At 52.2% G+C, this 27,396-nt stretch overlaps 10 protein-coding genes across 10 annotated transcripts; 4 read left to right on the forward strand and 6 right to left on the reverse strand.

Annotated features, from left to right (window-relative positions):
* The first annotated feature begins 729 nt into the window (after positions 1-729).
* Positions 730-1,491, forward strand: EI97DRAFT_436376 (ribosomal protein S14). Its single transcript, XM_033799081.1, has 3 exons — positions 730-843; positions 1,004-1,103; positions 1,198-1,491. The coding sequence occupies exons 1-3, from the start codon at positions 782-784 to the stop codon at positions 1,204-1,206; spliced, it is 171 nt and encodes a 56-aa protein (XP_033650672.1). The 5' UTR covers positions 730-781; the 3' UTR covers positions 1,207-1,491.
* EI97DRAFT_496224 (DNA polymeras-like protein alpha/primase associated subunit) lies at positions 1,352-3,704 on the reverse strand. The gene is made up of 3 exons (XM_033802471.1): positions 3,313-3,704; positions 1,704-3,261; positions 1,352-1,631 (listed from the first exon to the last, which is right to left on the reverse strand). Exons 1-3 carry the CDS (start codon positions 3,648-3,650, stop codon positions 1,455-1,457), a joined length of 2,073 nt encoding a protein of 690 aa, XP_033650673.1. The 5' UTR covers positions 3,651-3,704; the 3' UTR covers positions 1,352-1,454.
* Positions 3,705-3,836: 132 nt separating this feature from the next.
* Positions 3,837-5,445, forward strand: EI97DRAFT_469878 (CRAL/TRIO domain-containing protein). Its single transcript, XM_033801733.1, has 2 exons — positions 3,837-4,603; positions 4,660-5,445. The coding sequence occupies exons 1-2, from the start codon at positions 3,973-3,975 to the stop codon at positions 5,151-5,153; spliced, it is 1,125 nt and encodes a 374-aa protein (XP_033650674.1). The 5' UTR covers positions 3,837-3,972; the 3' UTR covers positions 5,154-5,445.
* Positions 5,446-5,719: 274 nt separating this feature from the next.
* Positions 5,720-8,357, reverse strand: EI97DRAFT_436379 (uncharacterized protein). The gene has a single exon (XM_033799082.1). The coding sequence runs from the start codon at positions 7,953-7,955 to the stop codon at positions 5,991-5,993; it is 1,965 nt and encodes a 654-aa protein (XP_033650675.1). The 5' UTR covers positions 7,956-8,357; the 3' UTR covers positions 5,720-5,990.
* A 208-nt stretch (positions 8,358-8,565) lies between these two features.
* Positions 8,566-9,442, reverse strand: EI97DRAFT_436380 (37S ribosomal protein Mrp17). Its single transcript, XM_033799083.1, has 3 exons — positions 9,333-9,442; positions 9,243-9,274; positions 8,566-9,191 (listed from the first exon to the last, which is right to left on the reverse strand). The coding sequence occupies exons 1-3, from the start codon at positions 9,354-9,356 to the stop codon at positions 8,909-8,911; spliced, it is 339 nt and encodes a 112-aa protein (XP_033650676.1). The 5' UTR covers positions 9,357-9,442; the 3' UTR covers positions 8,566-8,908.
* A 151-nt stretch (positions 9,443-9,593) lies between these two features.
* Positions 9,594-10,345, forward strand: EI97DRAFT_436381 (glycine cleavage H-protein). The gene is made up of 3 exons (XM_033799084.1): positions 9,594-9,725; positions 9,789-9,851; positions 9,910-10,345. The coding sequence occupies exons 1-3, from the start codon at positions 9,704-9,706 to the stop codon at positions 10,230-10,232; spliced, it is 408 nt and encodes a 135-aa protein (XP_033650677.1). The 5' UTR covers positions 9,594-9,703; the 3' UTR covers positions 10,233-10,345.
* EI97DRAFT_436382 (NAD(P)-binding protein) lies at positions 10,249-11,488 on the reverse strand. Its single transcript, XM_033799085.1, has one exon. It carries the CDS (start codon positions 11,422-11,424, stop codon positions 10,381-10,383), a length of 1,044 nt encoding a protein of 347 aa, XP_033650678.1. The 5' UTR covers positions 11,425-11,488; the 3' UTR covers positions 10,249-10,380.
* Positions 11,489-12,083: 595 nt separating this feature from the next.
* On the reverse strand, positions 12,084-12,493 carry EI97DRAFT_436384 (uncharacterized protein). The gene has a single exon (XM_033799086.1). The coding sequence runs from the start codon at positions 12,276-12,278 to the stop codon at positions 12,111-12,113; it is 168 nt and encodes a 55-aa protein (XP_033650679.1). The 5' UTR covers positions 12,279-12,493; the 3' UTR covers positions 12,084-12,110.
* EI97DRAFT_190643 (uncharacterized protein) lies at positions 12,360-17,328 on the reverse strand. The gene is made up of 2 exons (XM_033793591.1): positions 17,088-17,328; positions 12,360-17,039 (listed from the first exon to the last, which is right to left on the reverse strand). The coding sequence occupies exons 1-2, from the start codon at positions 17,269-17,271 to the stop codon at positions 12,442-12,444; spliced, it is 4,782 nt and encodes a 1,593-aa protein (XP_033650680.1). The 5' UTR covers positions 17,272-17,328; the 3' UTR covers positions 12,360-12,441.
* Positions 17,329-17,462: 134 nt separating this feature from the next.
* EI97DRAFT_469884 (uncharacterized protein) lies at positions 17,463-27,022 on the forward strand. The gene is made up of 7 exons (XM_033801734.1): positions 17,463-17,596; positions 17,650-19,132; positions 19,177-19,517; positions 19,570-24,094; positions 24,144-24,534; positions 24,580-25,674; positions 25,725-27,022. The coding sequence occupies exons 1-7, from the start codon at positions 17,566-17,568 to the stop codon at positions 26,796-26,798; spliced, it is 8,940 nt and encodes a 2,979-aa protein (XP_033650681.1). The 5' UTR covers positions 17,463-17,565; the 3' UTR covers positions 26,799-27,022.
* Positions 27,023-27,396: the final 374 nt, after the last annotated feature.

Below are 27,396 nucleotides of genomic sequence, written 5' to 3' on the forward strand. Positions count from 1 at the left end.
ATGTGACCGAGTCTTGAAAAGTTGCGATGGACACAGCCGGGATGTTTGGCTCAGTGTTTTAGGGAGACTAGAAGGCAATCCGAATCCATTGTTGTCCCTCGAGGTATTTGATTGTATCTCGTGATGGAGATGAGAGGAGTATTGCAGGCGCTGCCAGGGGAACGGCTGGGCTTGGCGATTTCTCGACTATTCAAGGTTCAGCTTGACATAAAAACTTACCAGGACTAGCGTAATGTTCAACGCAAATTCATACCTTCGAAATGAACATCATTCGATCACAGCTGTGTCCAGACACTAACTTGTGCTCAAGTCGAGCGGTCCAAACTTAAGCTCCGATGGTTCAAACGAATGCCGAATTCCGCCCCCTGATGCAGTGCTCCCTCCTTCCTGGGAAATGCTACACATCTTTCCCGGGAGGTAAACATTTCGGAAAACTAATATTCTGGACATCAAGAAATTCATGCATTAATAAGTCGGTGAGGTGTCAGAGCTCTATCTTCTGATTACCAGGATTTTATACGATACCATTTCACCTCGCTTAACCTCACACACCCCGGCCAAGCCGACCTTTCCTCATACGGATTTCTCACTAACACTACGCACACCACCGACGAGCAAGCGGTCCGCCCAACGACCACTTCCCCGCAAGGAGTACAGCTCGTATGTGACCAGCCAACTCCCAATCGCCGCCTTAGGAGGCTTCTGCAACGGAACTGACCGCGAACGCAGCGACAATCTCCAAAGAACCGGCTCCACACTCTCCCCATCGCCGAAAATCATCATGTCCCACGAATCGGTCTGGTATTCGCGTCCGCGCACCTACGGCAAGGGAAGCCGCTCCTGGTACGTCCGCATACATATGGCGATTCTTGGATACTGGGGTTGTAGGGGATGGATGCGTTAGTCGGGAGGAAGAGCAGGGGAGTGGAGGGAGGGAGAGGGACATTGCAGAATTGCAGAAAGAATGGTTTCATGGGAGATATAAGCTGACGCTTTTCCACAGCCGCGTCTGCACCCACACGGCCGGTCTGATCCGCAAGTACGGCTTGAACATCTGCCGTCAGTGCTTCAGAGAAAAGGCGGCGGATATCGGCTTTGTCAAGGTGAGTTTTTGTGATTTAGGATGTGGGAGAGGAGTGTGAGAGGAGTGTGAGAGGAGGAGGAGGTGTTGGGAGAAGTCAGGCTGACTGAGTTTAGCACCGATAAATGGATTTTGAGGGATGGAAGGGAGCTTGATGATCCAGTATAAGAACGGGAAACGTGATGCGGGAGGACGCTAAAGTCCAAGGCAGAAAATGGAGTGGATGATGCAGAAAGACCGGCATGGACTCATTCATGATATACGCATACGTGCAGTCGTCGGATAATGGGTTCTGAAGCACTCAAGTGGCAGTCATACACTGACAGCGATACCCATGCATATAACCTGCCCCTCCAAAAAAGCACTGCGCTTCTCAGATCTTTACAATGTCCACTCTTGCCCTCTCCCACAACTTATGCGCCACAGCAGCGCCCATCTCCCTCTCCTCATCCGTCACCCTCGCCGGATTGATAATCATCCTGGCATATGTTCCTGCTGCGCGCCGTTTACTCAACGTGCCAGGGTTAACAACTAGCACAGATTCCACAACCTAAACATGCGGAGGTTAGCAAACTCGAAGAAAAGTGGAACTACTCGGACAGAAAGGGGATCAATCACCAACCTTAACACACCCTTGCAGAACGCTCGGCATAACCAACACATCGGGCCTCACATTCAGCATCTCCCCCAACTTCAAATAACTTGTATCCAGCATCGTTCCCAGGGGTAAAAACGGACTTGGGCCTTCCTCTTCTTCGACCTCACTTCCGTTCCCATCCCCGCCCTCGCCCTTGAAGAGACTCTCCTTCACCGTCGCTGGCGCCGCCAATTTCTCTCTTCCTGTCGGTGGAAAAATAGGGAGAAAGCTGCGCTGCTCTATGACATTTCTCGCCCCTCTCTCGTACAAGTTTACATTTCTCGCTTTACCACCTACGAGTTCCTCGCGCCTGAGCATGTCTAGTATGTCTAGCGAAGACATACCAACAATAATCTCGTTCATAGACAACGTCATAGGATTCGTGACGCACTGCACCTGCTTCGGCAACCCCAACTCCTTCTTCACGAATTTGTCTTGCGGAAAGGCAGCGTGCGCGTGGTGCGCGTCGCGTAGGCTTGGAACGAGAATGACGTTGCAAGTAGGAAGGCGCTGGCAGAAGTTTTGCAGGGCAGAGGAAATGTGGTGGCGGAAGAGGTCGTTGAGGGTGGCTTGGTCGGGATTGCTGACTTGGGGTGGGACGTCGAAATCTCCGGATCTGATCACTGGGTGTTCGGCGTCGAGGAAGGGACCGATGAGGATTAGGGAGTCAGCCACTGCGGAAATGGCGTTGTCGAGAAGGGTATGGAGAGGGGAGAAATCGAGATCCTGGTCGGTGGTGTAGGGGCCAGCGGCCATAAGGACAGTGAGGGCGCGAACACTGTCGGGGTCAGATTCGGGGGTGTCGAGGAGGCGAGTGTTGTAAGTGTCCAGTTCATCTGGTCTGGAAGCGGGCTGGTTCAGGAGAGGAAGGGAGATAACTTCGGTGACCTTGAAGAAGTCGCCGGATGCGTTGGTGCCACGGAGGGCAACGATTTGTCCTGGGAAGAAGTTATATGACTGCAGATTGTCCACCTTGAGAGGAATGCGGCGTCCACGGCCCCATCGGCGGGAACCCTCTAGAACCAGCGATGCAACATTGAGTTTCCCGTCGCTGGTGTCTGATGCGATACGCCCCACGGCTATGATCTCGCTAGGCGATTGGAAGGTAGGATCCCCAAAAGCGCTATTTTCCAGTTGATGGCGGTCCTGTACCAGTTGGCGAAATTCATCGATTCGATCATCCAGAACTTCCGAAGCCTCGGACAGCTTCATTGCCATAGTCTTGTACGAGAACTTAGACATGTCGGTATTAGCTTTCAGCTTGATTCTCGATTCCGCGGGAGCTTCTTCTGGAGGCTCAGGCAGTAGAATGTGGCCGTTCAACTGCTCCGTAATATCGCCTGCGTGCTCTCTAGAAGCGAAGACAAAAGCATCTGCACTCGATTCAATCTTCGGCGTGAGACCCGCTCCGGGAGAGCTCATCTCATGGCTTTTACTGGCCTTCCCGACAGGGGTATCGAAGTTCGATTTCCGTTTCACCGTGCTTCCGTTGACGCCGTTCGATACTCCAGGACGAGGTGTATTCGGGACCAAGCCATCCAGCCTGCTTTTGTCAGCCATCTTTAGAGCTCCCACCTCCCTCACGTTCACTCACATCCCAAATACATCTTCAGCACCTTTTCCGGCCCGCGGAGTCGGCACATGCCTTTTCGTCTCATTCCTCGTCTGAGCCTTGGCCCTGCTTTCCCTCTCCAGTGTGTCCTGCAGGTTCTTCTTGAAGTCGCGCGCAGTCCGCAACTCCAGCGGCGTCTCGTCCGCACCCATTTTCATGCTGTATGCCTGCCATTTGAAATCCAACTCTTCCGGTGTGACATCATATAACCGCAGCATGGACTGCAGTTCTCCGAGAATTTGTTCTGGAAGTCCGTCATCCTTGGTGTTGCAGTAGCGTTGAAAGCGCTCTGTGAGTTCGGCCGCCGTGTCTCGGTCCATTGTTCACCTTGTGTCCTTGTGTAGATTTCGGGTGTTGGGGTTTGGATATCCAGCCTTCACGGCGCGTTCACGCCGTCGAACGCGTTGCGGGACGCGCTTATTTAAAATGGCTTGGCAACCAGGACGCTAATGCAGGGTCAAGGGAGCCCCTGGCGCGGATCCGAGAGTTTGGACATTGTGCGAGACGTCAAACTTTTGGGAGAGCTGATGAGGCGAGGTACGAAGTACATACACAGTATAACAACTCTGGGCACCCTCACCGTCCCGTCCAGAGGGGATTCCACTCATTTACTATCAATTACGTGGTCAAGGAGCAGCGATCATGGCAGAAATCCACAAGAAACCCCTCGAGCATCCGGCCCCCGGTTGCACACCCGCACCCCATCCACCACTCACGCCTGACCAACAGAACAAATACAACTCAGTCCTCTCCGCCGTCCGATCCTGGGAATCCATCCCCAAAACCAGTGCCAAAGGTGCCGAAACGGCTCCCTTGTCTGACTCTGAAAAGCTCTGGTTAACCCGGGAATGTCTGCTGCGGTACCTGCGCGCTACAAAATGGCATGTCCAGCACGCTATCAAACGCCTCCAAGACACACTGGTTTGGAGACGGGAATACGGCACTGAGGATTTCACCGCCGACTACATCTCCGAGGAAAATGCTACGGGGAAGCAGGTGTTGTTTGGGTATGACAACGAAGGGCGGCCGTGTCTGTATCTGCTCCCGAATAAACAGAACACGAAGAACAGCCCCAAGCAGGTCCAGCACTTAGTATACATGCTGGAGCGGACGTTGGATATCGCGCCGCCTGGCCAGGAGACACTGGCGCTCCTGATCGATTTCCGTAATAGTAGTGCAGGGAGTCAGCCTAGCGTGGGAACGGGCAGGGCCGTGCTGCATATTTTGCAGAATCATTATCCAGAGAGGTTGGGCAGGGCGTTGATCACGCATCGTATGTCTCCTCTTTCTTTCGTGTTAACGCTATGGATTGTACTGACTACCACGTAGTGCCATGGTACGTCACCGCGTTCCTCAAAGTCATCTCGCCCTTCATAGATCCCGTCACCAAGACGAAGATCCGCTACAACGAGCCCCTCACCGACCACGTGCCTGCCTCTCAACTCATGAAGAATGCCGGAGGTGAATGCGAGTTCGAATACGACCATTCCGTGTACTGGCCGGCGTTCAACGCCCTCGCAGAAACAAGACGGAAAGAAAGAGTAGATCGATGGGAAAAGGCGGGCAAAATCATTGGTGAGAGCGAGATCTATCTTTGGGGCGGCGAGGAACCTAGCGTCGTTGCTCAGGAGCAAGGAGAGAAGGTGGAGGAGGTGGCTAAGGGGTTGGAGAAGTTGGACGTCAATGCCAGTGAGGAGGAGAAGACGTCTGAGCCGGCTACCTCGGATGGAGCGGCAAAACAGGAGGAGCAGCCTGTCACACAGGCGGACGAGAAGAAGCCTGACGTTACAGAAGAGACAGAGCAGATTAAAGTGGCTGCTTGATGAATCAGCAGGTCCAAGGTATCAATCATGTTCAAGAGCTGGAGTAATCATAATATACGCGCGTCGAAGTAGCGGCATTCTATACAACTTTCGAAGATTTACTTAGAGTACTATAATCGGTTCCAATGTTAAGGATTGGCGCTCTCACGAGAGTGCGCAGATTCAAGGTTTTTGAGGATATCGTATGTAGACATATCAAAGTCGACCTAACTCAAGCTTATTGTCCGTCTCAAAACCAGGCTTTAGGCAAAACTACTCATGACATAACGTCAGTGGCCAAGAAACATGATGGACCATAGAGATATAAGGAACATTCAAATTGTCATTCGTTACTGAAACCATTCCGTCAAAAATGCGAAGTCGATAACCACGTCAGTGCAGTCGCCGCTGCAAAGGCGTACTGCATCTTTTCGCGTCCAACTGAACACCCCCCTGCACTTCCTCTGCACTGCTGTTTTCCACATCCAATTTAAACAGCTAGAAGGGCAGCCATTTAGGAGGTCCTGCAATTAGCTTTGTAGCATGCCTCTACGTATAGTAGTATGTTTAAAAAGAAAATTTCACCTGTCGCATTATTAAGTCGTAGCCAGTTGACTTGTGCCGGGTAGGTAATTCCACCTACAGAGGAATTCAGTCGGACGTGGAAAGCCGCAGTAAGCTGTATCTCGAGACCAGAATGTCATATAAAATAAAGAAGAACTATCTTAATCCGTGCCCATGCCCAGCCCATGCCACGAGCAAATTCAACCAAGACCAATGCCCAGTCCTTCAGTGACCCATTCACCCATCCAGCCCGCTAGGTAAGCCAGTCCTTTTCTGCACACGTATAGGGCAGCCCTATCTCCTTCCCCATCCGCTGCTAAAGTCATTCTTCGCCTGCAACGCATGGTTAACCTGCTCCTTATACTTTTTATGCAACCGGCTGATTTCCTTCTCCTTCTCCATCCTATCCACGATCCGATTTGCCTGCTTCGTCCTCTTCCTCGTACTCAACTTATCTCTCTTGACCAACTCCTCCGGCGTGCAATACCCTTTCCGTTCCAGGTACTCCACAACCCAGAAGTTGAGATGATACCGCCAGTGGTGCAAGATATGTGCCATTTCCGCGTTCGCCTTGCAGGTGGAACCCACGGTGAAGACTTTGGATTCGGGAGGGATGCGCTCGCCTTGCTCGTCGTATGTGGGCTTTTCGCCATTCAGCTGCTCCGACGATGACGTGCCGGATATGGAGGAATCGGACTCGGAAGAAGAATCGGAGTCTTCGGATAGGGGCTCTAGTGTGTCCTTGTTGTAGGGATTGCCTGTGAACATGATAGTCCACGTCGCCGGATGGCTTTTTCTGTTGCAGGCCTCGCAATGGGCATCCATGGTGGAGCGCTGTAGTCTGCTTATCTCATCGATATGAATCTCAGGCCTTGCGCGAAGCGCACGCGTGAAGTCAATGGTCCACGCAGAAGACGAGAATTTTGACTGGGCCAAACCTTTGACTTCGTCATCTAGTTTGCGGAAGGCGAGAGTATAGATCTCGTCCGTAGAAGAGAAGCCTGGGTTGATTTTCTTGTGCACCATCCATTCGACTGCGTACTTGAATAGTTCACGAGGTTTTGCGAGGGCGAGGGAGGTGAACTCTAGAGGCATGGATGCACCGTCCGCAGGCTCCCCTATGGGTTCGTCGGAGTCGTCGACAATGAAGCCGGCATCTTCGTCATTCTCTTCGAATATATCACGCGCAGTGCTTTTTTTGTGGCATGCCGTTGGCTTCTGGCCGCTTTCTTCCTCCTCTATTTCTTCTTCCTCGTCATTCGAATGGGTGGCACCGTCCGCGCTATCCTCAGATTGGCCCTCATCTTCGTTTTCTTCGATGACCTCTAAGTCAGAGTCTGATTCGACAATGGCCCTTCTTCGCCCCGGTGTTGCGGAAGAAGATGGCGCACTGCTACCACCAACTTTGGCCCGCCTCCGTTTCAAGGCTTCCAATGCTTTCTGACGTGCAGACAGCGGTCTGGACTTCCCCCTTGCAACGTCTCGCGAGGAAGGCGGGGATGATTGCAGGAATTTCAGTTCCTCTTCCAGTTCTCGTCTTTCGTTATCGCTTGAAGCTCCTTCGTCATCCTCAGCCGGGGCAGTACCGTCTCGCTCAGAGTCTCCCTGCTCCTCCCCTTCTTCATCATCCAACTCCTGCTTCTTGTTAACTGTGGGTCTCCTGACCCGTAGCCTCCGGGTGCTGGTTGGGTAGACTGCATCTTCGGACTCCTCGGGCTCCTCAGACTCTTGCTTGATAGCGCTGACAGCTGCGGGTGGTCGCCGCTGCTTCGCCCCATCTGTTTCCGGCTCCTCCTCGCTGGGATTATTATTCCCGCTCGGCCTCTTCCGTTTCTTTTGCGCCTTTCGCTTCCCCTGCTTCACCGGCGGCCTTTCCTCTTCAGACGAACTGTTATCCGAAATCGAATCCCCTTCCTCGCTATCCTCGCTCCCAAACATCCCATTCCTCTGTGAATGCACCGGCAACCCGAGCCGCATTCCCCTGTCAAGGTCTTTTTTCGCAGGACTGAAGAAATTCGTCGAAAACGATTTATTCGGCATCAAGAGACCAATGTCTGAGTCGCTATCATCGTTATGTTGAACGACCTTACGCTTCTTTGTTGGTCTGGAAGGAGACGAGTCGACGCCGACGGCGGCTGCACGATTGCGTACCGAAGGGGAGAGGTTTACCGCTGCAGGAGAAGAAGCTGGGAGAGGTGAGAAGGCCAGTTTCGTTTGGCGCTCCCGCTTTGAGCGGGCAGAAGTGCGCTTTGGTCCCATTGTAAACGCTCGTCAAAAAAGGGCTGGGGGCGGGGCTTGAAGTGAACGAGGAGTTGCTGATAGGCTGCTCCAGGAGCGGGATAGGTTCTGGGAGAAATGATTCTGCGACTAGGATGACGGCCTTGAACAGAGACCAATAAGCTTCAAAGAACCCTATTTGCGCGAAGCTCATGTACACGGTCAGGTATGGCTCGGTGGTAAGAATATCTGTCGTGCGGAGTCGGTCGGTTGGTCGTGGGAAAATAATGGACGGTGATGAGAAGGTGACAGTCTGGAAATAGACCAAGCCAGTCCTTTATCGAAGAAGTTGTGAGTATTTAGTAGAAATTGTGAGTATACGAGAGAAATGGTGAGAATGGGACGTAGTGTCACCGCCTTTGAATCAAGTGGCGGGGAGCGGAGGTGAAGGTGCGAGCGTTCCGACGCGCACCTAGGCGCGAGTTATCGCAGAGTCTTGGCGATACTGCTACGGCGCGTAGTCATGTGACGGGATAATAAACATGGGCATGTACCTAAGTACCCTTTCGATGCACCGATTGATCTTGTGGGTCCGAATTCGATGTCGTCTCGGCCTTCGGCGCGTGAGAGGAAGACCGCGATAACTTGTCATGGCTCAACTAACATCCTTTCATTTCTTGGTATTCACGAAGCTTGTCTACCAATTCAACATACACCCGGATCGCGCCCGGCTGTTGCGGCTCTATGTCTACAATATCGTACAATGCTTCCAACCCGTGGATGCAGTAATAGTCGCTAATGGTGTTCGAAGGCCAGCATAGCCTTTGCATCCCTTGCGCTCATCATAGAGAGACTCTCCCTGCCTTTTCTGTGTTGACACAATGCCATACAAGGCCTCCCCACTCGCACCGTATGCGCTTCCGTCTTGACCCGTCTCTTACCATGGACACACTCCCAGTAGTCTCGTCCAAACCTCAGTCCATGCTTTCTCCACTTCACCTGAACTCGGCCCGTCCCGGCACATCCTTGATATGCTCAAACTTCTCCCCCATTTTCACCACACTATACCGGATCAACCTGGGATCTAAACTCATCGTCCTCCTTAAAATATGCTGCGTCTTCGCACTCGCGTCAAACCGCATGATAAAATGATGACCCGTATGATGCGTCGTTTGGAGCTTCTTCGCGGGCTTGGGGAGGAGATAGGTGCCCCAGTTGGTGACGCCGCGGACCACGCCTTTCTGATCGAGGACGATTTTGCCGGCGGTTTTGGCAATTCTGGCGGGCTGTTAGAGGTGAACGAGGGATGGGAGGAGGGAGGTGAAGTACTCCTTCACTTCGGAGAGGCGGCCGGGGCGGACCTGGAGGTGGGTGTTAGAAGGGCTTCACCAGGAAGATGCGCGTGGGAATCAAACGTACTATGCCAATCATTTCGTACAGCATCTTGAAGGGTATATGCGACGCGCCGTCGTCGACCGGGACTCTCTTCCTTCGTCAATCGGACTTTGGACTCTCCAACCAAACTTTCGCTAACAATCTTCGGGGAAAACCTCCGCCAAAACTCTCCGCCTCCCGACGGGCTTGGCATACTCTGCTCCGCTCCGTCATCGTCACAGGCGGGTCCCAACCTCAAGCTCCAGATTTCCTCCTCAAGTCCAAATCAATTATTCTCCAAAATGGCTGCACGGCTCTTTGCTTCAGCCTCGCTATCCGCAACCCGCAGGACAACATGCGCCGCTGTGCGTAGACCGGCGCCTTTCCTGCAGAAATCATATGCTGGCCCGGTGCGGATGTTCTCGGCACGTGCTGCTTGTATGTTATCTTGACGAGTGCGAGGTCTTGGGCAGCAATTGGTGGTGCTGATATGCGTGGCAGTGCTGGAAAAGAAGTACACAGAGGATCACGAGTGGGTAGAGCTTTCCAGCGACGGAAAGACGGGTAAGTGATACAAGATGCTGAACTCCTCTTGGATGTCCTTTCGCTAACAGCGGCATAGCTACCATTGGAATCTCCAAATACGCCGCCGATGCACTAGGGGACGTCGTCTACGTCGAGATTCCCGAAGTAGGCACCCAATTATCAGCTGGCGACTCCCTTGGCGCGATTGAGTCGGTGAAGTCTGCGTCCGATATCCTGACGCCGTTCGAAGGAACGGTGCTGGAGGCTAATGATGCGCTGGCGGACAAGCCGGGCACGATCAATAAGGATCCCGAGGGAGAGGGGTGGGTTGCTAGGTTGGAGATTGAAGGCGAGCCGGAAGGGAAGCTTATGACGGCTGAGGAGTATCAGGCCTTTACAGAGGAGGCCGCAGAGCACTGAATGGAAGGGGGGATGACGTATGGGTCGTGACCAGGATGGAAAGGGGATATCATTCAACATTGAACGGCAGTAAAGACTTCTCGAGCAATCGCAACAATGACTTTTGACGGACACCAAATGCTCGCGCTCTCTACTCTGTACATCACGCTTATTCGTCCTTTCCAACCCTCAACACCACCTTCCCCTTCGCCCTCCCACTCGCCGACCTCGCAAACGCCTCTTCAAAACCCTCCATCTCGTACGCACTATCCACTGCCGTTTTCAAGACCCCCTTCGTAATAAACTTCCCAATATGCTCCAACTCCTTCCCTCTCGCCTCCATGATAAACCATTCACTCCTCACCCCCTTTGGCTTCCCTCCCTGGGGCTCTCCAAACCCAGGTGCAACAGAGATATACACCCCTCCCTCCTCCTTAACCCCATTCCATCCATCCAACATCGACTCTCCGCCCACGCAATCGAAGACAAGGTCAAACTTCTTCGCGTCGTCCCCAGCGACATACTCCTTGATACTCATATTCCGATAATCCACCACTTCATCCGCCCCCAGGCCTTTCAACCACTCCTCATTCTTCTTGCTCGCGGTCCCCACCACCCACGCCCCAACCAAATTTCCAAACTGCACCGCATGCAAGCCCACCCCGCCCGCGGCATTCAGAATAAGCACTCTCTTTCCCTTAGCCAACTCTTTCCCAACAATCTCACCACTCGTCTCATCCACATACGGCACGCGGTTGAAGTCACCAGTCAGTAACCCCTTCTCAAACAACGCCTGCCACGCCGTGTGCGCACTCATCGGCACGCTCGCTGCTTCCAGCATCCCGATCCCGGCAGGCAAGCGCGCATTCTCGGACTGTAGAATGGTTGCATATTCTTGCGCCGTGCCTTCCCTTTGCGCATCCACACGGCCGAAGACTTTATCTCCAGGCTTTAGGTCGGAACCTGGGACTGGAATCACGATGGTGCCGGAGACGTCGTAGCAGGGGACGTGTTCAGTGGGCCAGTCGGGGCAGAAGGGCGCCCACGTGAGTTCCCCGTTTGTGATTGCGGTGCTGTGGACGCGGATGAGGTGTTCCTTTTCAGAAGGCGCAGGGACAGGGTGCGAGGTGGAGAGGGAGAGGGTTTTTGTTTCGATGTTGTAGAGGACGGCTTTCTGGGTGGAAGGAAGAGAAGGGGTGGTAATGGTGGACATGGCTGCTAGGGTTCTTACGGCGGGGTGTTGGATTCGTGTCGGGAAGATCCGAGAATGGAGGCTCTGGAGTTTGCGCGTAAATATCCGAGTAGACTTGTGGAGCAAACGAGATTGGCAATGACCAGTGATGTGAATCGTACCGTCGCCCGCTTGCACTTTCTTATAAAGAAAGTTTTCCAAGTCCCGCCGCCCTTTTCGACTGCCTCACTGTGTGCAACGGTGCAACGTCGTACTTCGCATCGGGTCTCGGCAGCACATATGACTGGCTCGTTTTGGATATGTAATATCCAATGCCAACATACAAGGCTTACTAAAAAGCGATTCCGTAGCAAATCTGGCCTACAAATAGTGAGTAAGCCGTGGGCGGGCTGAGGATAATGTGAAATCGGATCCAAACAAAGGCCGTCTCACCGAGCTGTTGGTCACTTGGTCTATGACGCATCCCGGGCTTGGCGACATTGAATCCCACTGCGCGGTGCCAACATATTCTACGTTCACGCTCTTAGATTGCAATATTTACTCTGAAGCTGGGTCCGCTCTAAGCTTTTTCCATTTCTCATGGGAGGCATTGAGGAGACTCCGAAATACAACTGAGCGAGTGCGACTTGAGGGTGAACCGCTCGATCATGAGAACAAGTTTGAACTCTGCTTCCCTTGAATCGTTGAGTCTTCGTACTGCAGCATCGTTAGCCATGAAGTCCCAGTGGCATAGCAGAAGGAAAATATCCATATAATACCTCCAAGAACCCGGTGAAGTTCACCAGGACGGTGAAACAGTCCACCAGATCCGTCAAGTCCTCCTCTAGAGCTTTACCCACACCCACGTTGACACTGCGTTTGAAGATCGATACCATGGTCTGCCTGTTTTCCTTCAGGAACTCGCGAGCTTGGAATACCGTTTGTTCGTTCTGACGACCGCGCGCTATGACGGCGGCATTGATCACACGGAGAACCGCGAGAATGAGCTCGTAGTACTTTTGGAGGGCGTCCTCCTTGTCGAACTCTGTTGATCAAGAGTCAGTCGAGGGCAGAAGAGGAGAATGAGGAACTAATACCTAGCCCAATATCGGGGTCAACGCTGAAGAGATTTGACTCGCGGATGGAATGGAAAAGGCCTGCGTTGAGTACGTATGATGCACCGAGTCTGGTTTGGCAAATTCTGAGCAATAAAGAAAGGCTGCAATCATAATAGGTCAGAAGCAGAGAGACCTGCGGTGCAGCCGCCGCTCTCAGTTCGTCTGGAATATGCTTTATGTTATCGACAAGGACTCCGATAAGATTAAGAGACATAAACGTCTCCAAGATATACTTGGACTCCTGCCGCGTAGCCATGGCAACAAGCGCTGTTAGTAGGAGCAATGCAGATACTTTGCAGCTGCCCTGCCCGCTATAAGCGTCGTCGCAAATAACTTCCAACAGGTGTCGCCCACAATGCTTCACGGTATTCAAGGTGTGCCGCCCAAGTGAAGAGCCTTTGGTAGCAGCTGCGAAGGTAGCATGGATGTATCGGAAGGCGATTTGGTAGCAATACTCTCGCAACTCAACATTTGATACTGGGCAGTAAATCCCAATTAGGCCAGCGCGGAAAAGTTGGGAAAGCCGGTCGTTGGAAAAGTCGCCAGTCTTACTCTTTGAGAACGCGTTTGCATCGAATTCCACTTTTTGTAGGAGTGCTTCGGCAAGGCTGGATAGCTGCAGAGCCGTAAATATGTCGTTGTTGTAGGATAATTCGAGCTTTGGTAGTATTGTTTGGAACGTTTGAATAATAAAGTTCGTTCTGGCCGTAGCTTCGAAATCGCAGACTTCTATCGCAATACGCATGAGCTGCACCCATGAGCGGAGGATGTCTTTGTGGTAATGAACGAGCTGAGCCCTGCGGTTGTAGTCGGCGAAAACAGTCATCAGCTCGTCAGCGGTTCTTAGCATCGCCATCTCCTGTTCTGCGGCCGTTTTTGGATCTGCAGTCGTCTTGGGAATAACTTCACGACCCTCAGTGGCCATCTCGTTCGCCTTCATCTTCCTCCAGATCTTCAATTTCAGAAGGAACAGCTGCTCTAGCAAGGGAAGTGAGAACAAGACCAACCCTTGCTTTTCCTCCTTACACATGGCCAAATCAACTCCTTGGAGGAGCTCAACAGCGTTCGGGTCTGGCAACATCCGTTCTGGAATGTTGAACTCGATGAAATCGAACAGCTCAAAGATACTTGGGTTCCGTAGTGCGTCCGGCCCAGGTATCAATGTGATGCCAAGCAGGAAAGATTGGATGCGGGACTTCACCGTAGGTAGGCCCTCCTTATTAGCCAGCCGCAGCTCTCTTGAGGCGTAGTCAAGGAACGCTGCTCGTATCTGGAGAAAGTTTTGCATGGCGGCCGCCGGAGCACCACCGAAGAACATCGATAGAGGTTTCTTCTCGGCCTGCTCTTGAATGCCTACAGCGAGCGGCAGGCCGTCCCAGAGTGTATCTAAATTGACGGTAGTCAACTCGGGGGCTTGCACAAACAGCAACTCATTGAGGCGGAGCTCTTCCATGACAACCGCGCTCGTCAATGGCGAACTCCATAGCTTCTGCAAGACGTCCCAGCACTTTGCCTTGACCTCGGATCGCCATGCCACAAAACTGCCGCCTTCGATGTCTGGATAGCTTGCCGCTAGGATGAGGATAGAATGGAAAAGTGACTTATTGTTGGTCCAGAGACTTTCTTCCGCAACCCGAACGGTGGTGCCGTCACACGTGAGGCCGAGAAGGATGTGAGCAATGGTGGGCCTATTCGTTACCGCCACAAGACAGCTGCGCAAAAATTCGAGAACTCGGAGCTTCAGTATGTACCCCGATGCTTCTGGACCAGCTTCCAGCTCTTCTTCGCGGTATTGCATCAGGTCGGCAAGGTTCCGTCCAATGCGTTCCGCTTCATTGTCTTTCTCCATTATCCCGACAATTTTGCTCCGCCCTGAGCGTTGTCCGAAACCCGCTGGAGATACTGCCAACTTTCGAGACGATGCCAATTTTTCGAGGAGGTGGAGGGACGCAATGGTAAGTGTCTCGTGCCCTGTTCCGCAGTAATGGCCGAGATCGACGATGAGTTGCAGATTGGTCAAAACGGCATCTTCGAACGACGCCAATGAGACATTGCCAATCTGGAGATGTTGTAGGGAATTCTGCTGTTTTATGATCGGCTTTACAATATCAAGATACGTCGCCTGCAGTTTCATGACCAAGTCCATAACTTCAATACTCAACATTAAGGACTGGACAAGGGGTGAGTCGGACGGAGCAGCATCGACCTCATCAACATCATGATGTGAAGATGCGAAAAGAGCTCTCAGAACCTTATCATTGAAAAGCCATTCCATCACTCTTGCAAAGGGGTGAAGGGTGACATAAGCACGGAGAGATGACGAGTCAATGACAGAGTCGACATCAATGCTGGACTTGTTGGCAAGAACCACCAGATTCTCATTGAACGTGGACAGACACACGGTGATGAAGCGCAGACAAGTCCATCTCATGACATTCCGCTGCAAAGTATCCGGTATTTCGGGAGAACGTTCCGCGAAGACCTCGTGCATTACGAAGTCGATAAATTTGTGAACGCCAGGCATTCTTCGAGTGGAACCAAGGCCTTCCGGAAAAGGGAGAGAGTCGTTCAGACCAAGGTTGTCCTGATAGGGCTCCATAAGAGAATGTAGGAGACGGATGAAGGCCAGGGATTCGCCATAACCGTTCGCCAGAGTGGTCCAAAGTTCCTCCCTCGGAAGCTCGCCTATAGGATTGGGCTGTTTCGATCCTACATAGAAACCAGAGACGGCCCACTCTTCCAGGTTATTCCAGACTGCGGTTGCGCTAGAAGGTGTTTTGTCGACAAGTAGAGAAGAGATGACATCGAAGGCAGCCGCTCGAATGGGAGAATCCACCTTATCTGTGCATAAGCTGAAGCAGATACCCACGATATTGTATTCGACTTGGTCAGACAACATCCAGGACCTAGCGCCAGGACTTTCTCTGCAGAGATGTGAAATGAGGCGCAGGTAGCTCTGCAGCATTGTCGCCGTTTCTGGCTCCACAATGTCGTCGACGGGGTTTGTGGGCGCATAGAGAGCCCCCTGGATGGTTTTCTTCGGTTCATGAATACTGCTTTGGAACTCAAGCAGTTCATTGAATATGTGGGTATAGCTGAGAGAACTAGTTCTTCTTATCTTTCCCGATGTAGAGACTCCTTCCTCTAGCAGGAAATTGTGGGCAGAGTCGGCGTTACTCTGGCCAGTAGAAATCGAGCGGAGCATTTCGCAGAACATGGCGATACGGGGGGTAGGTTGGCGCTTGGCCGCCCACTGGAGAAAGCCATAGAGGTTGCTCTCCTTGTCGCTCCAAAAGTACTCGGCTGCACCCGGGGCACCATCATATGCGTATGACACAATAAGTAGGAACCTCTCGAGATGCAGAGGTTGGTCAGCTGCTGTCCGATGAAAGGACAGTTGCAAGCGTCTCCGTTGGTCGTCTTCTTCTGCCTTGAGCCTTCGCAAGGTGTCTGGCATGTTAGTGATGAAAGCGTCCACAAAGGTTTGCAGCTGGTCCATGACGAGCTCCTTGAAAGAATCCTCGGGAGGGGCAACCTCGCTGGACAAGACGGCGGTATCCTGCAACAATGATGATATCATGCTGGTTTTCGTAGGATCGTACCACCTTGTCGGTCGCATGTCCTGGCCGACTGAAAGCATAAAGTGAAAAGCGCCATCATTGAGCATGGTCAGGAATGCCTCAGAACGTGCGTTGGCTTCTTCGTCGAAGTCCACACCTTGCAGGTCCAAGTCATGCGGATTAGGGTCCATGTACCGGCCACTATATTCAGCCAGCCACCAAGCCAGGATGGAAGAGTGAAAGCTACGCAGAGGCCAATTTTCGCTCTCTCTCCCCGCCATCAATGTCTTGTGGAGAGGACGCGCATCCCGAGTCGGAGTGTTCGATTCCTGGGCAACCCATGAGGTCAGTCGCATGACCATCGGAACGTAGTGAATAGTGATAATGTCGTGCCGCTCGAGGGTCTTAACCCTGGATAACAGAGCATTGAAATTGTCGCGGTTGGCAAAGTTCTGCTTAATCATATGGGTGCAGATAGCGGCAAGACTTTCATGCTGCCGGGTCAGGCTCTGGCGTTGAAATGTCATTATCTCAGCAAGACCTGATACAGGAACCTGCCCCACGACTTGGGCACTCTGAAGGCGCTCGAAAATAAGTTGCAACCAGTTTTCGATTGACTCCATGGCAGCTAAGCAGCGAGCCCAGAATTTATAAGCGGTGTTGACTTCCCCCTCGGCGCCAATAATGATTTGTACGGCCTTGAGCAATACCTCAAAGCCCACTAACTCGGTATCAACGTCTTCAAGTGCGGCCTTTGTCATGAGTCGGATGCAGAGCAACGCATATTCTCGACGGCGGTGAAATCGTATAATGGCTGTTTGCTCCTGAGAACGGTCCAGGTCTTTAGCTTCATTCTCGGCGCCCATAAAAAGCGCTGCGGCATCCAACTCGTCAAGATCCAGGAAGTCTGCAAGCTCGATGGTGCGCTGTTTGAACTCATCGTTGACGCTATACTCCTCTTCGCCAATTTTGATTTGTCCTACAAAATCATTAGCTCGCGGTAACAAGTGAGAGAAGGAACACGCACCGGAAGTCAGCGTCTTCCTGCTGGCATCGTTCTTAGGCTTCTTCTCAAGCAGCGCCCTGAGCTCATCAAGCCGGGCTTCAAGATTGACGACGAGCCGATCGAGCACTGGAAGCTTCAACTCAATGAGGCTACAGAGGTCGCGGTGCAAGGCCTGCAGGCCGGCGAGACTATCATCTGCGGCCATCAGAGCGGTGGGAAGGTTGCCGGAAAAGCTGCAAAGGTGTAAATAGTAGGTCGTGTTGTTGCAAGCAGTTTTACGAGCTGTTGTCTGGGGCGTGTCTGACCAATGGGAGGTAGTGTGGCTTATGTGCTTAGTCACCTTAAGCTGTGAACAGCACACACCGCTGGTGCCGCCGCCCATGTTTGCATTCACGATACGATTTCTCTTGGCACCGGAGCCATCAGTGGAAAGTTGTATAGGGAACGCACACCTTACCTGCAGAGGGTAAGCAATGCGTCTCTCGCCTGCTCGGGCAGTATGGGCGTCAGCAGCATCAATGATGCAAAAGGTATTCGTCGATCCAATTCTTGCCCCTCATTCGAATGATACTGACTGACCTAGTGCTAATCTCATCCGGACGGGTTTCAGATCGCACCACCGGCCTCAAGGAACTCATACATATTTTAAGACATAATCGCGGGAAATCCATTCTGGAGGTTTTGACCAACAAGTCATACCTGGCACTATGTGAAACCCTGTTCCAGTGTTTACGCGATGAGAGAACGTCCTACCTTCGCAATAAGGCTCGCACAGCCAGAACCTCCGCTCTTCTTCCGCTCTCTGCTAGTGCTCTTCGACAGGTCGTATCGACAGGCGTGCGTACTTTCAAAACTTCAACGGCTGAAAGCATCATACACACCATCATCGAAGTGTCTCCGGGCAAGGACGGGACGCTCATCCATGTTCTGCTGGAGGACTTACCGAAAGCCTTAAGAGGTGTGTTGGAATATCAGCCTCATGTGGAGCGCCTCTCGGACCAAACGTGGGTTGCTGCGGTAGAGTTCTGTCTGAACGCACTTTCGAGCTTTCTGGCCGACACCGAAGCAGATGTCCCGGACAGCTTAAGCACGGCATCGCCTGGCTCACGCAGCCGGACCAGGACCCCATTCGATTCCACCGAACCGGCCACTCCGACGACGAGATTACGCGATCGACCCACTGGGAAGTCAATGCCCGAGGCGTTTGTGCAGCCCGCCGAGGACTTCGTCCACTGTATACAGCTACTGACGAAAGCTTCGAATGCGCCTATCCTGTGCAAAGCTGACAATATACTATCTACACTGATCCTGTTTCTACAGCGGAAATCCGGTCGCAGTCGTTCAGCCGCTCTAGCTGCCATCAATTCTGTTGTAACACGCACCTCCCTTCATTCTACAGTGCTCACGAAACGCACCATACAGGATTTATTGCCGTTGATGAAGCCCATGTGGGCAGACCCGCTCCTGCGCGATGAGCTGCTGATTTTTCTCATCAAGAGTGAAGCCCATATCTTGAGCATCTTGAGTGACGAGCATGAAGATGCCGCCAGCTTCGACCTCGAAGCGCTAGTAGAAACGATGTACGGCGAATACAGGCGTAGACAGGAAAGCACTATCTTGCAATTCCTCGAAGAGGATCACCTGTCCCTCCGTCACTTGGGCAGCCCGCGCGGCTCAACGCATCCTTTGAATACGGCTGCCTTTTCTTTGGAGGCGCAACAGGCACAGCAGACGCGGAGCGAATCTCTATGGGCCCTTGTGTCAGCCATAGCTCGTTTCTCGTATATGCTAGACAACCGGAGACGTAACAAATCGCATGATATGGAGGCACCGGATGAGTTGCCAACCAAGAGAATGCGGACAACACAGCATTTCAAAGAATATCTCCGCCATGTGTCTGAGCCCAAGTCGAATGCAAAGAGAGCAGCGTTGAATGTTCTAGCTTTCATGGTCCAGGAGGGTCCGGTGGAGGAAGATGATTTGCAGTCCATGCTCGAGAAGTTGACAGCTTATATATCGGACGAGAACCCGGTTCATTCCTCATGGGCCTCGATTGTTTTAGCGGCGTAAGTACATCATTATCAGTAGAGTTACCGCTGACACATCATAGCGCGGCCTTCCAGCCATGCTCGTCACAGCCAGGTCTGCTACCCCTCTGGTTGTCCGCATGGCACAGTGCGTGCCGAACCTTGACGTCCGTCTCATCGTCCCGGGCCGCCTGCCACCTGTTGAACACTCTTTTGAGGCTGAAGATCGTACCCTTCTCCATTATTTCAGAGACCGTTCAGTCCATGGTGGTGTCCATAGAGCTCAGCGGTCCTGCCCTTCTCACTGACGCTAGTTCTTCATTTCTGACTACTTTGATCCAACAGAGGATGATAGAGAATCCGACAAATTACAATTACACCGCTGAAAGAGTAATGAATTGGTTATTGAGCAAGTGGACACCCAGTAAGTATCGCATTCATCACCACACCTTCTCCTCGGGCTGACTTCACATTAGCGCTGTGGTCAGACAAAAACTACTCCTCTCTTCATGCACACCACTGCAATGCGCGAGATGTACTGGCACTGGTACATGCTTGCCTTGATCGGCCGTTCACGCCCTTGGAACCGTCGCCTTACTTTGTCTTGGGACATATTTCCCACGCCAGAGTGCAAGCATCACAATCCCATCAACTCACTCGGTACATTCTTCTGTTGCTCGAGGAGAGAGAGATGGATCTGCCTAGTGTCAGTCCAGAGTGTTCGGCTACTACTACTGAGCACCTGCCTACCCAACTGGAGATGAAATTGCTGGACTTTTGCCTCGCAGAGCTGGAGAAAACCAAGCAAACATGGAAAGAATGCACTCAAAAGAACCCGCAAGGTATAACTGCTGACATGTTGCGCATTGTAACGAACCTTTGCATTGTTGCTTCCGCTCTCAGTGCATTTGGTGCCGTCAATAGTAAACGCAATCAAATGCTAGAGTCCTCGGTCGACGCACTCATCCTCTCTCTGGGTAATTTCCTGGTAAAGCGAGAGACTGAGCAGTACAAGGTTGATGCCGTGATCGATACTTGCTCAACCCAGCTACCAGACGTTCAACAACTCAAATCGTTGTCACGCGCGTCATTCCGAGATTCAGGGATGCTTCTGTTAGCGACTCACTTCTCTAGAGCGATAGTCTCGAGAAAAGCGTTGAAGGATTCATTCCACATTGACGACGATCTAATGGACGTGGACGATGTCCACGGGTCGCAAACGATCGGTGGCGCCTTCAATCCGGAGCATGACGTGCCTCGCCACGAGATACAGGCGGAAAGCAACCCAGCGGCACTCCGTGCAAACGTCGCAGCGTACTTGCAATTCATTTCATGCGTCGCTGAACATCCAAACGAGCATGAACAACTTGATCATATTCCTTCCGAGTTCGTGGACCATATAATCTCGATGCGCGAGGATGACCTTTTACGTTCCAAACTCTTCATTTCCGCCTTACTGTGCACTCCATTCCGGCTAGACAGAGCGTCGTGCATTCGTTTGTTGGAAAGATTTACTGAAGCCCTCCTCGATCCGGCTGCGCGCGAGTACAACACTTCTGAGGTCGCAAATGTCATGGTTGTCCAGGTGCTCATTGGTACGATTCCTGCAATGGATCCAGGAGCTACCGATCGAGAGGGCCAGGAGTTGTATGATATTGTTGAATCGCTATACGCCTACTACGCGAAAGAGATGGAAAGGGGCGGTGTGAGAAGGTCATTAGGCCTCCAGAGACTTCTTGTCGACTTCGTCCATGGTCTCCTCAAACATCACCCAACATTCGCTGAGAATCGCAAGTCCCCATCTGTACGCACCAGTCTATTCGAACTCCTTAAACAGGGTGAGATTCCCCTAAAATATCGCATCGCCGAGATTTTACCTAGTGTCTTTGACTGCTTTATTCTCCCCGAGCACAACAAAATCCTCGAGGACATCGACCGTAGCCTTCCTACTGATCCCGGATGGGTCGAGGGAATCGCCATTCGCCTGCTTGTTTTGGCAAGACTGGCATCTGCCTGGCACACCTTGCTGCGCCAAGGTGTGTACCAGATCTTCGCAACAGCTGGCTCCATTGAATCCGCAATCCCCCACGCAAAGCGATGTATTACGACAGTAGCTGAAGCGAGAAAGTTAACCAAGCCGGCCGCGCTTTTCCGCCTTTTTGCTCCGCAGATCATATTCACCTGGCTGGACAGAAAGAGAACGTTCTCTGAGATCCCTTTCCTTGCTTTTGATTACCCTTCTTTACACGCTCTCATATGCGATATTGAGTCTGAGGCTGTCGGCCAGGCTATCATGCTTGGGCTCAGAAGCGAGGTGGAATACCTGGCACAGCTCTTGGGAAAGTCAACAGCCGAAGCTCTAGATCGCAACATTGCTAAATCAGCCGCGTATGCGATATCTTGGGACACGTGTAAGGGCTTCGCACGCAACAAGTCTGATACGAGCAATGAGAAGCTGCTTCGCGAAATGATAGGTTCTGATCGCTACGCATCGCTCTTACAGATGCACTTTCCCCGCATACTCGGCTACATAATGCAAACCATCGAACAAGAAGAACGCATTTCTAAAGCTCTAGAAAAGCGACCGGCCTATGCCGAAACCGCAAAAGCGCTCAAGGAAATGGCTGATATCAGCCACTCCGCGCAAAACTTCGATCTAGGTCTTGAGCCTTCCTTCAATGCTTACTACGTCTTTGACCAGCTGGAGCGTCTCTGCCGCCGAGTTGGCGTCACTGATCCAATCCACTTCTGGAAACCAGATATCTACACATGTGTGATGCGGATGTTGCTCGATCGCCTTCATTCCGCTCTAGGCTCGCTGCATGCCCGTTCAATCATCAGGAAAATCAGGATACTGGTGGCACTGGCTGGCAACGTAGCGTATAGAGGCTATCCGTTACAGATGACTCTTCAGTCGCTAAGGCCTCTCCTTACCGATATCCAATGCGCAGAAGACACCTTGGGAATTGTTCAATATCTTTTCTTGCATGGAAAAGAGGACCTACGTGCTCACTTTGGCTTCGTCACGGGTATAGGACTGTCAATTCTCATATCCATACGGGTCTTCTTGGGAAGTTCACAAGACAGTACGACCCAGGAATCTCATCATAAGGCGACGATGAATAAAGCTAACCACTTTCACACTTGGCTTACGAAATATCTGGACACATATGCCGACATGCTGCTCGGTGTTGAGAAACCTGCATCGGTCAAAGCGTTCAAACAAATAATACATGCTGCTTCCCACGTGCGCGTCGAGGGCAATTCAATCAAAGGTAGCGAGGAAAGCAGACTCCTACTGCAAATCTTGGAAGATGTGCGATCGGGCCGAGGATTACTCAATAAAGCCTCTCGAGAGGTCGCCCTCGGTCTCCTTTGCCAGGACTTCCAGCCAGCGTCATCAGCACGAGATGATGTGCTCGATTCTGATTCGATTATAGCTGACTATGCCCCTCTGATCTGGGAATCTTGCCAGCGGGACAACATAGGCGACGGCTACAAATTGTGGGCGGCAAAAGTACTGGGCCGAGCTTTCAGCGCAAACGGAGAAGTGAAACGGAAGGCCGACCCATCTCTGCCGTGGTCGTCTGTGCCTATATCTCCTCAAGCTCCGCTAGGGCGATCTTCACGCGAAGCTATCATTGAGAAGATAGCCGAATTATTCCACAGCGATGACCGGAAAGAAGTGGGCCTTGCTGAAAGCGCGATACGATCCCTTATATCCCGCAACACTAAGAAAGATTACATTCACGAGCTGGATGACAAGGTACCAACCGCCATCGGGGAGGCTCTTATGGTTCCAATACCTGTCGAACCCGAGATTGAAACTCGAAATATCGGGGGGGACCTCAAACAGTGTGGGTTTCCACCACCAGAAGGGAAGCACGGAATTCCTGTCGCCGTCTGGATACGAGATCTTGCAGTGTCCTTGTGTGATGGTGCACCCCAGGATCGAATTCTCAGTTGTCTTCCAAAGCTTTTGTTAGGCATTGACGAGTTGGCCGCGTTGCTGTTTCCGTACATTGTCCACTTGGTGCTTCTGGACGAGCCTGGCGCCGATCGCCGGGTCCGCCAGACAATGTCTGAAATTACCATGTCCTGGTTTCACAACTGCACTCCAAAGACAGCCCCTTTTGTGCGGATACTCATTCAGACGATTCTATACCTGCGAAGTCAGCCTGTGCCGAAGGAGGTCACGCGAGTAGATCGAGATGAATGGCTAGAGATCGATTACCTTCAAGCAGCCAAGGCAGCTGCTGCCTGCGGAATGTATAGGAGCGCTCTTCTTTTCGCCGAAACCTCCGCAGGCAAACTACCATTCAAGAGCACCTCACGAAGAGCTTCAAAACTCGCTCAGCCGCCCTCCATTCCAGTCGACTTGCAAATGGAAATCTACAAGAACCTAGATGAGCCAGATTCATTCTACGGAGTGGATAGAGGGCACAGTCTGACCTCAGTGTTGGACCGTCTTGACCACGAAGCCGATGGTGTGAAGAGCCTTCTTTTTCGGGGTGCTCGGTTGGACAGCCAGATCCGCAGATCGAATACAACCGACTCCGCTGATTCACGTGGAATCGTCAAATCACTCATCAGCCTCAACATGAACAGTATCACGAATGATCTGCTTTCCAATGAACCTTTCCGCGATATTGGAGACGATGCTATAGACAGCACTCTACATACAGCTCGTAAGCTGGGGAAATGGGACATCAAGACACCGGAAGGAAACCATAGCGAGGCGAGCACGTTGTTCAAGGGTTTCCAAGGTCTGCACTATGCAAAAGATGTTCAAGGTGCGAAGCGTCATCTCGACCGGCAGTTGTTAGCCACGATGGATTGTCTATCGAAGAGAGACAAGTCGTCAGCCGCGACGAAATCTCACTTGCGTGCTCTCGCAGTGCTAGCTGAGGCGGATGACTTGATTAATACGCCCGATCCCAGACAATTGCTCGATGTATGGGATCAGATGAAAAGCCGAGAAAAGTGGATGCGCGCTGGCGAGTAAGTAGGATATCCAAAGAAATATCTGGCCATATGCTCACAACTACAGATTTGAAGACGTGCGCCTGATTCTTTCCTGCCGGGAAACATTGTTCAGCGTCCTCGGCTCGAATTCCGCATTGCAGGAATCATTGCGTGCACAGACGGGAACCATTCGGCATATGGAAGTGGAAGCATTGGTTCAGTCCTCTGTTATCAGTCGAAAACACGGAGCTTTGCAGGATTCACTGTCGAGCGTCACTTATCTTTCCGATATCGTGCAGCAGTGCAAGGCGATCGGCCTTGACATTGAAGCCGTGGCACAGTATGAGGTGGCGAGTGTCCTATGGGACCAAGGGGAAACAGAAACATCGATTCGAATGCGCCAACAGCTCATCGACCACACCAAGTTTGACTCCCAGGGTAGCGATATCAGTTTGCCGGTTCTGCTCTCGAAGCTGGTAGGTAGCTTGGATGTTCGTGAGATGTTCTGCTGACCTGCGCAGGGTCATCACCTAGCGGAAGCTCGCCTTGAAAAGCCGGACACCATCATCAAAGAATACCTGGAACCCGCTATAAAAGAACTCAAAGGACAGATTCACGGTGCCGTCCCTGGCCAGGTATTCCACGAATTCGCGTTTTTCTGTGACAAACAGCTACAGAACCCGGAAGCGGCGGAAGATCTCGCACGGATCAAAACAGTCATGGATCGAAAAGCACAAGAGTGTGAGGAGTTCCGTAAGTTAGCTGCTGCGGAGAAGTCGAGCAAAACCATGCGCGAGACGTACAAGCGTAACGCTCAGCGCGCAGCGACGTGGTACAAACTCGATAAAGCAGAATATGACAGGCTGCGCAAAGGCCGGGAAATGTTCCTCCAGCAGTGCTTGGAGAATTATCTCCTTTCATTGCAGGCGACTGACGAGTACAACAACGATGCGCTCCGAGTGTTCTCCCTCTGGCTTGAATACTCTGATACGCAATTAGCCAACGATGCCGTGAATTCTCACCTATCCAAGGTACCTAGCGGCAAGTTCGCCCTGCTGATGAACCAGCTTTCGTCACGTCTGCAAGCCGAATCCACGGATTTCCAGAAGCTCTTGTCAGCACTGGTATACAGAATATGCGTGGACCACCCCTACCATGGCATGTACAACATCTTCGCCATTCAGACGAAAGTAAGCTCGGGCTCAAAAGAGGATGTTGTGCGATCAAAGGACGAATCCGCCAAGTCCCGCCAGCGTGCCGCAAGCACCATGGCAGCCATGTTTAACAACGACAAGAGAGCACGTACGTACTGGACAACCATCTCTCAATCCGCCGAATTGTATCATGCGCTTGCGATGTTCAAGAATGAGGCGGATAATCGGCAAGGAAGAGAGATCGCCCTCGATAAGTACGCAGAATCGAAGGCGATTGTGCATCGAATTCCGGCGATGAAAGTGCCACCTGCAACTCTTCAGGTCGAGGTTCGAGCAAGCTGCGACTACAGCGATTTACCGAAGATTACAAGCTTCAAGCCCAAGATGAGCATCGCAAATGGACTCAGTGCTCCTAAAATTATCACCGCTATCGCCAGCGATGGGAAACCCTACAAGCAGCTGGTACGTGATTTTCAGGAGGTGTTCCCGATTTTTCCTAACATGTGTTCTAGTTTAAATCTGGCAATGACGACCTCAGGCAAGACGCGATCATGGAGCAAGTATTCGATCAGGTTTCGCGTCTCTTAAAGAACCACACCACCACCCGTCTCCGAAATCTAGGCATTCGCACCTACAAAGTGCTCCCTTTGTCAACGCGATCCGGACTGATGGAGTTCGTGCAAAATACCATCCCTCTGCACCAATATGTCATGCCGGCGCACGAGAAGTACTACCCCAACGACTGGAAATCGGACAAATGCCGCAAAGACATGGCCATGTGCCAAAGCGACAGTGTCAGCACTCGAATCAAAATCTGGCAGAAGATAGCCGAGAACTTCCACCCAGTTCTTCGCTTCTTCTTCCTGGAGCGCTTTGAAGATCCGGATGAATGGTTTGAGAAACGCCTCAACTACACGCGCTCCACCGCCGCAATCTCCATCCTAGGCCATGTTTTGGGCCTAGGCGATCGCCACTGCCACAACATCCTCCTCGACGAGAAGAGCGGAGAAGTGGTCCACATCGACCTCGGCGTCAGCTTCGAAGCAGGCCGAGTCCTGCCTGTCCCCGAAGTGGTGCCCTTCCGGTTGACGCGGGACCTTGTCGACGCCATGGGCTACACGAAGACGGAAGGCGTTTTCCGCCGTTGCTGCGAGTTCACAATGGATACGCTGCGGGAGGAGCGCGAGTCCATCATGACGCTCCTCAATGTGCTGCGCTACGACCCGTTGGTCAACTGGAGCGTCACGCCCGAGAAGGCGAAACGCATGCAGGAGGCGCAGGACACGGCGAATGCGTCAAGGGCGGGGACCGTCGGGCCCGGCGGGGCTACACCTGCTCCTGTGCCTACGCCTGTCCCCTCTGCGGTCAATGTCTCGGGTGTGTTGGATGACGGGGGCATGCTGCAGCATAGCCACCGGAAGCGGGAGGAGCAGCAGGCGGGAGAGGCGGGACGGGCGTTGAGCGTCGTGGAGAAGAAGTTGAGCAAGACGTTGAGTACGCCGGCGACGGTGAATGAGTTGATTCAGACGGCGACGGATGAGCGGAATCTGGCGGTGCTGTATTGTGGGTGGGCGAGTTATGCGTAGGTGGGTGTAAGCATAATAATAGGGGTGAATAGGTTATGTATGGTTGGTTGAACTCTGCGGGTTCTGTTGGTTTGTTTGGTTTTCTCTTGGAAAAGGGTCCCTATCTCCCTCTTGTAAACTAGATATGGGCGGTGTAATATAGATAACTTTGCAGGCAATAACTGAGTCGAGTGCACCCACACGCTTTCTCTTGTCACAAGAAGGAGGTAAAAGAGAAGAGTGATAAGCGCAAAGACTATAGAAAGTCGGTCCATGTTTGATGGTTCAGAACCGCGCATAACCGAGGAGTTGGACAAACGTGATGGGGCCGGGAGGGAGGTGAAACAAGGGAAACGAAAGGAAGTAGTGCCGGAGCCTGAGACTTGAAGCATGAAACATAGTATCGGTGTTGGCAGAGAAGAAGGAATAATGGATTATTGAAACAAAGACGTCATGAAAACACCGAAGGAAGGGAAGGAAGGAGGGAAGGATGAAGGAAACACTCCGCCGGGTCCATAGATGAGCCAGGTGCAAGATCCGTAGCGAGACATGGGTATTCTCGGTTCTTGCTTTGGTTCTTGGCTGGGATGGGGATGGGGGAAAGAGTCGAGCAGGGCGT

This window comes from Westerdykella ornata, assembly GCF_010094085.1.
Source record: "Westerdykella ornata strain CBS 379.55 unplaced genomic scaffold EI97scaffold_30, whole genome shotgun sequence".
Classification (NCBI taxonomy): Eukaryota; Fungi; Ascomycota; class Dothideomycetes; order Pleosporales; family Sporormiaceae; genus Westerdykella; species Westerdykella ornata.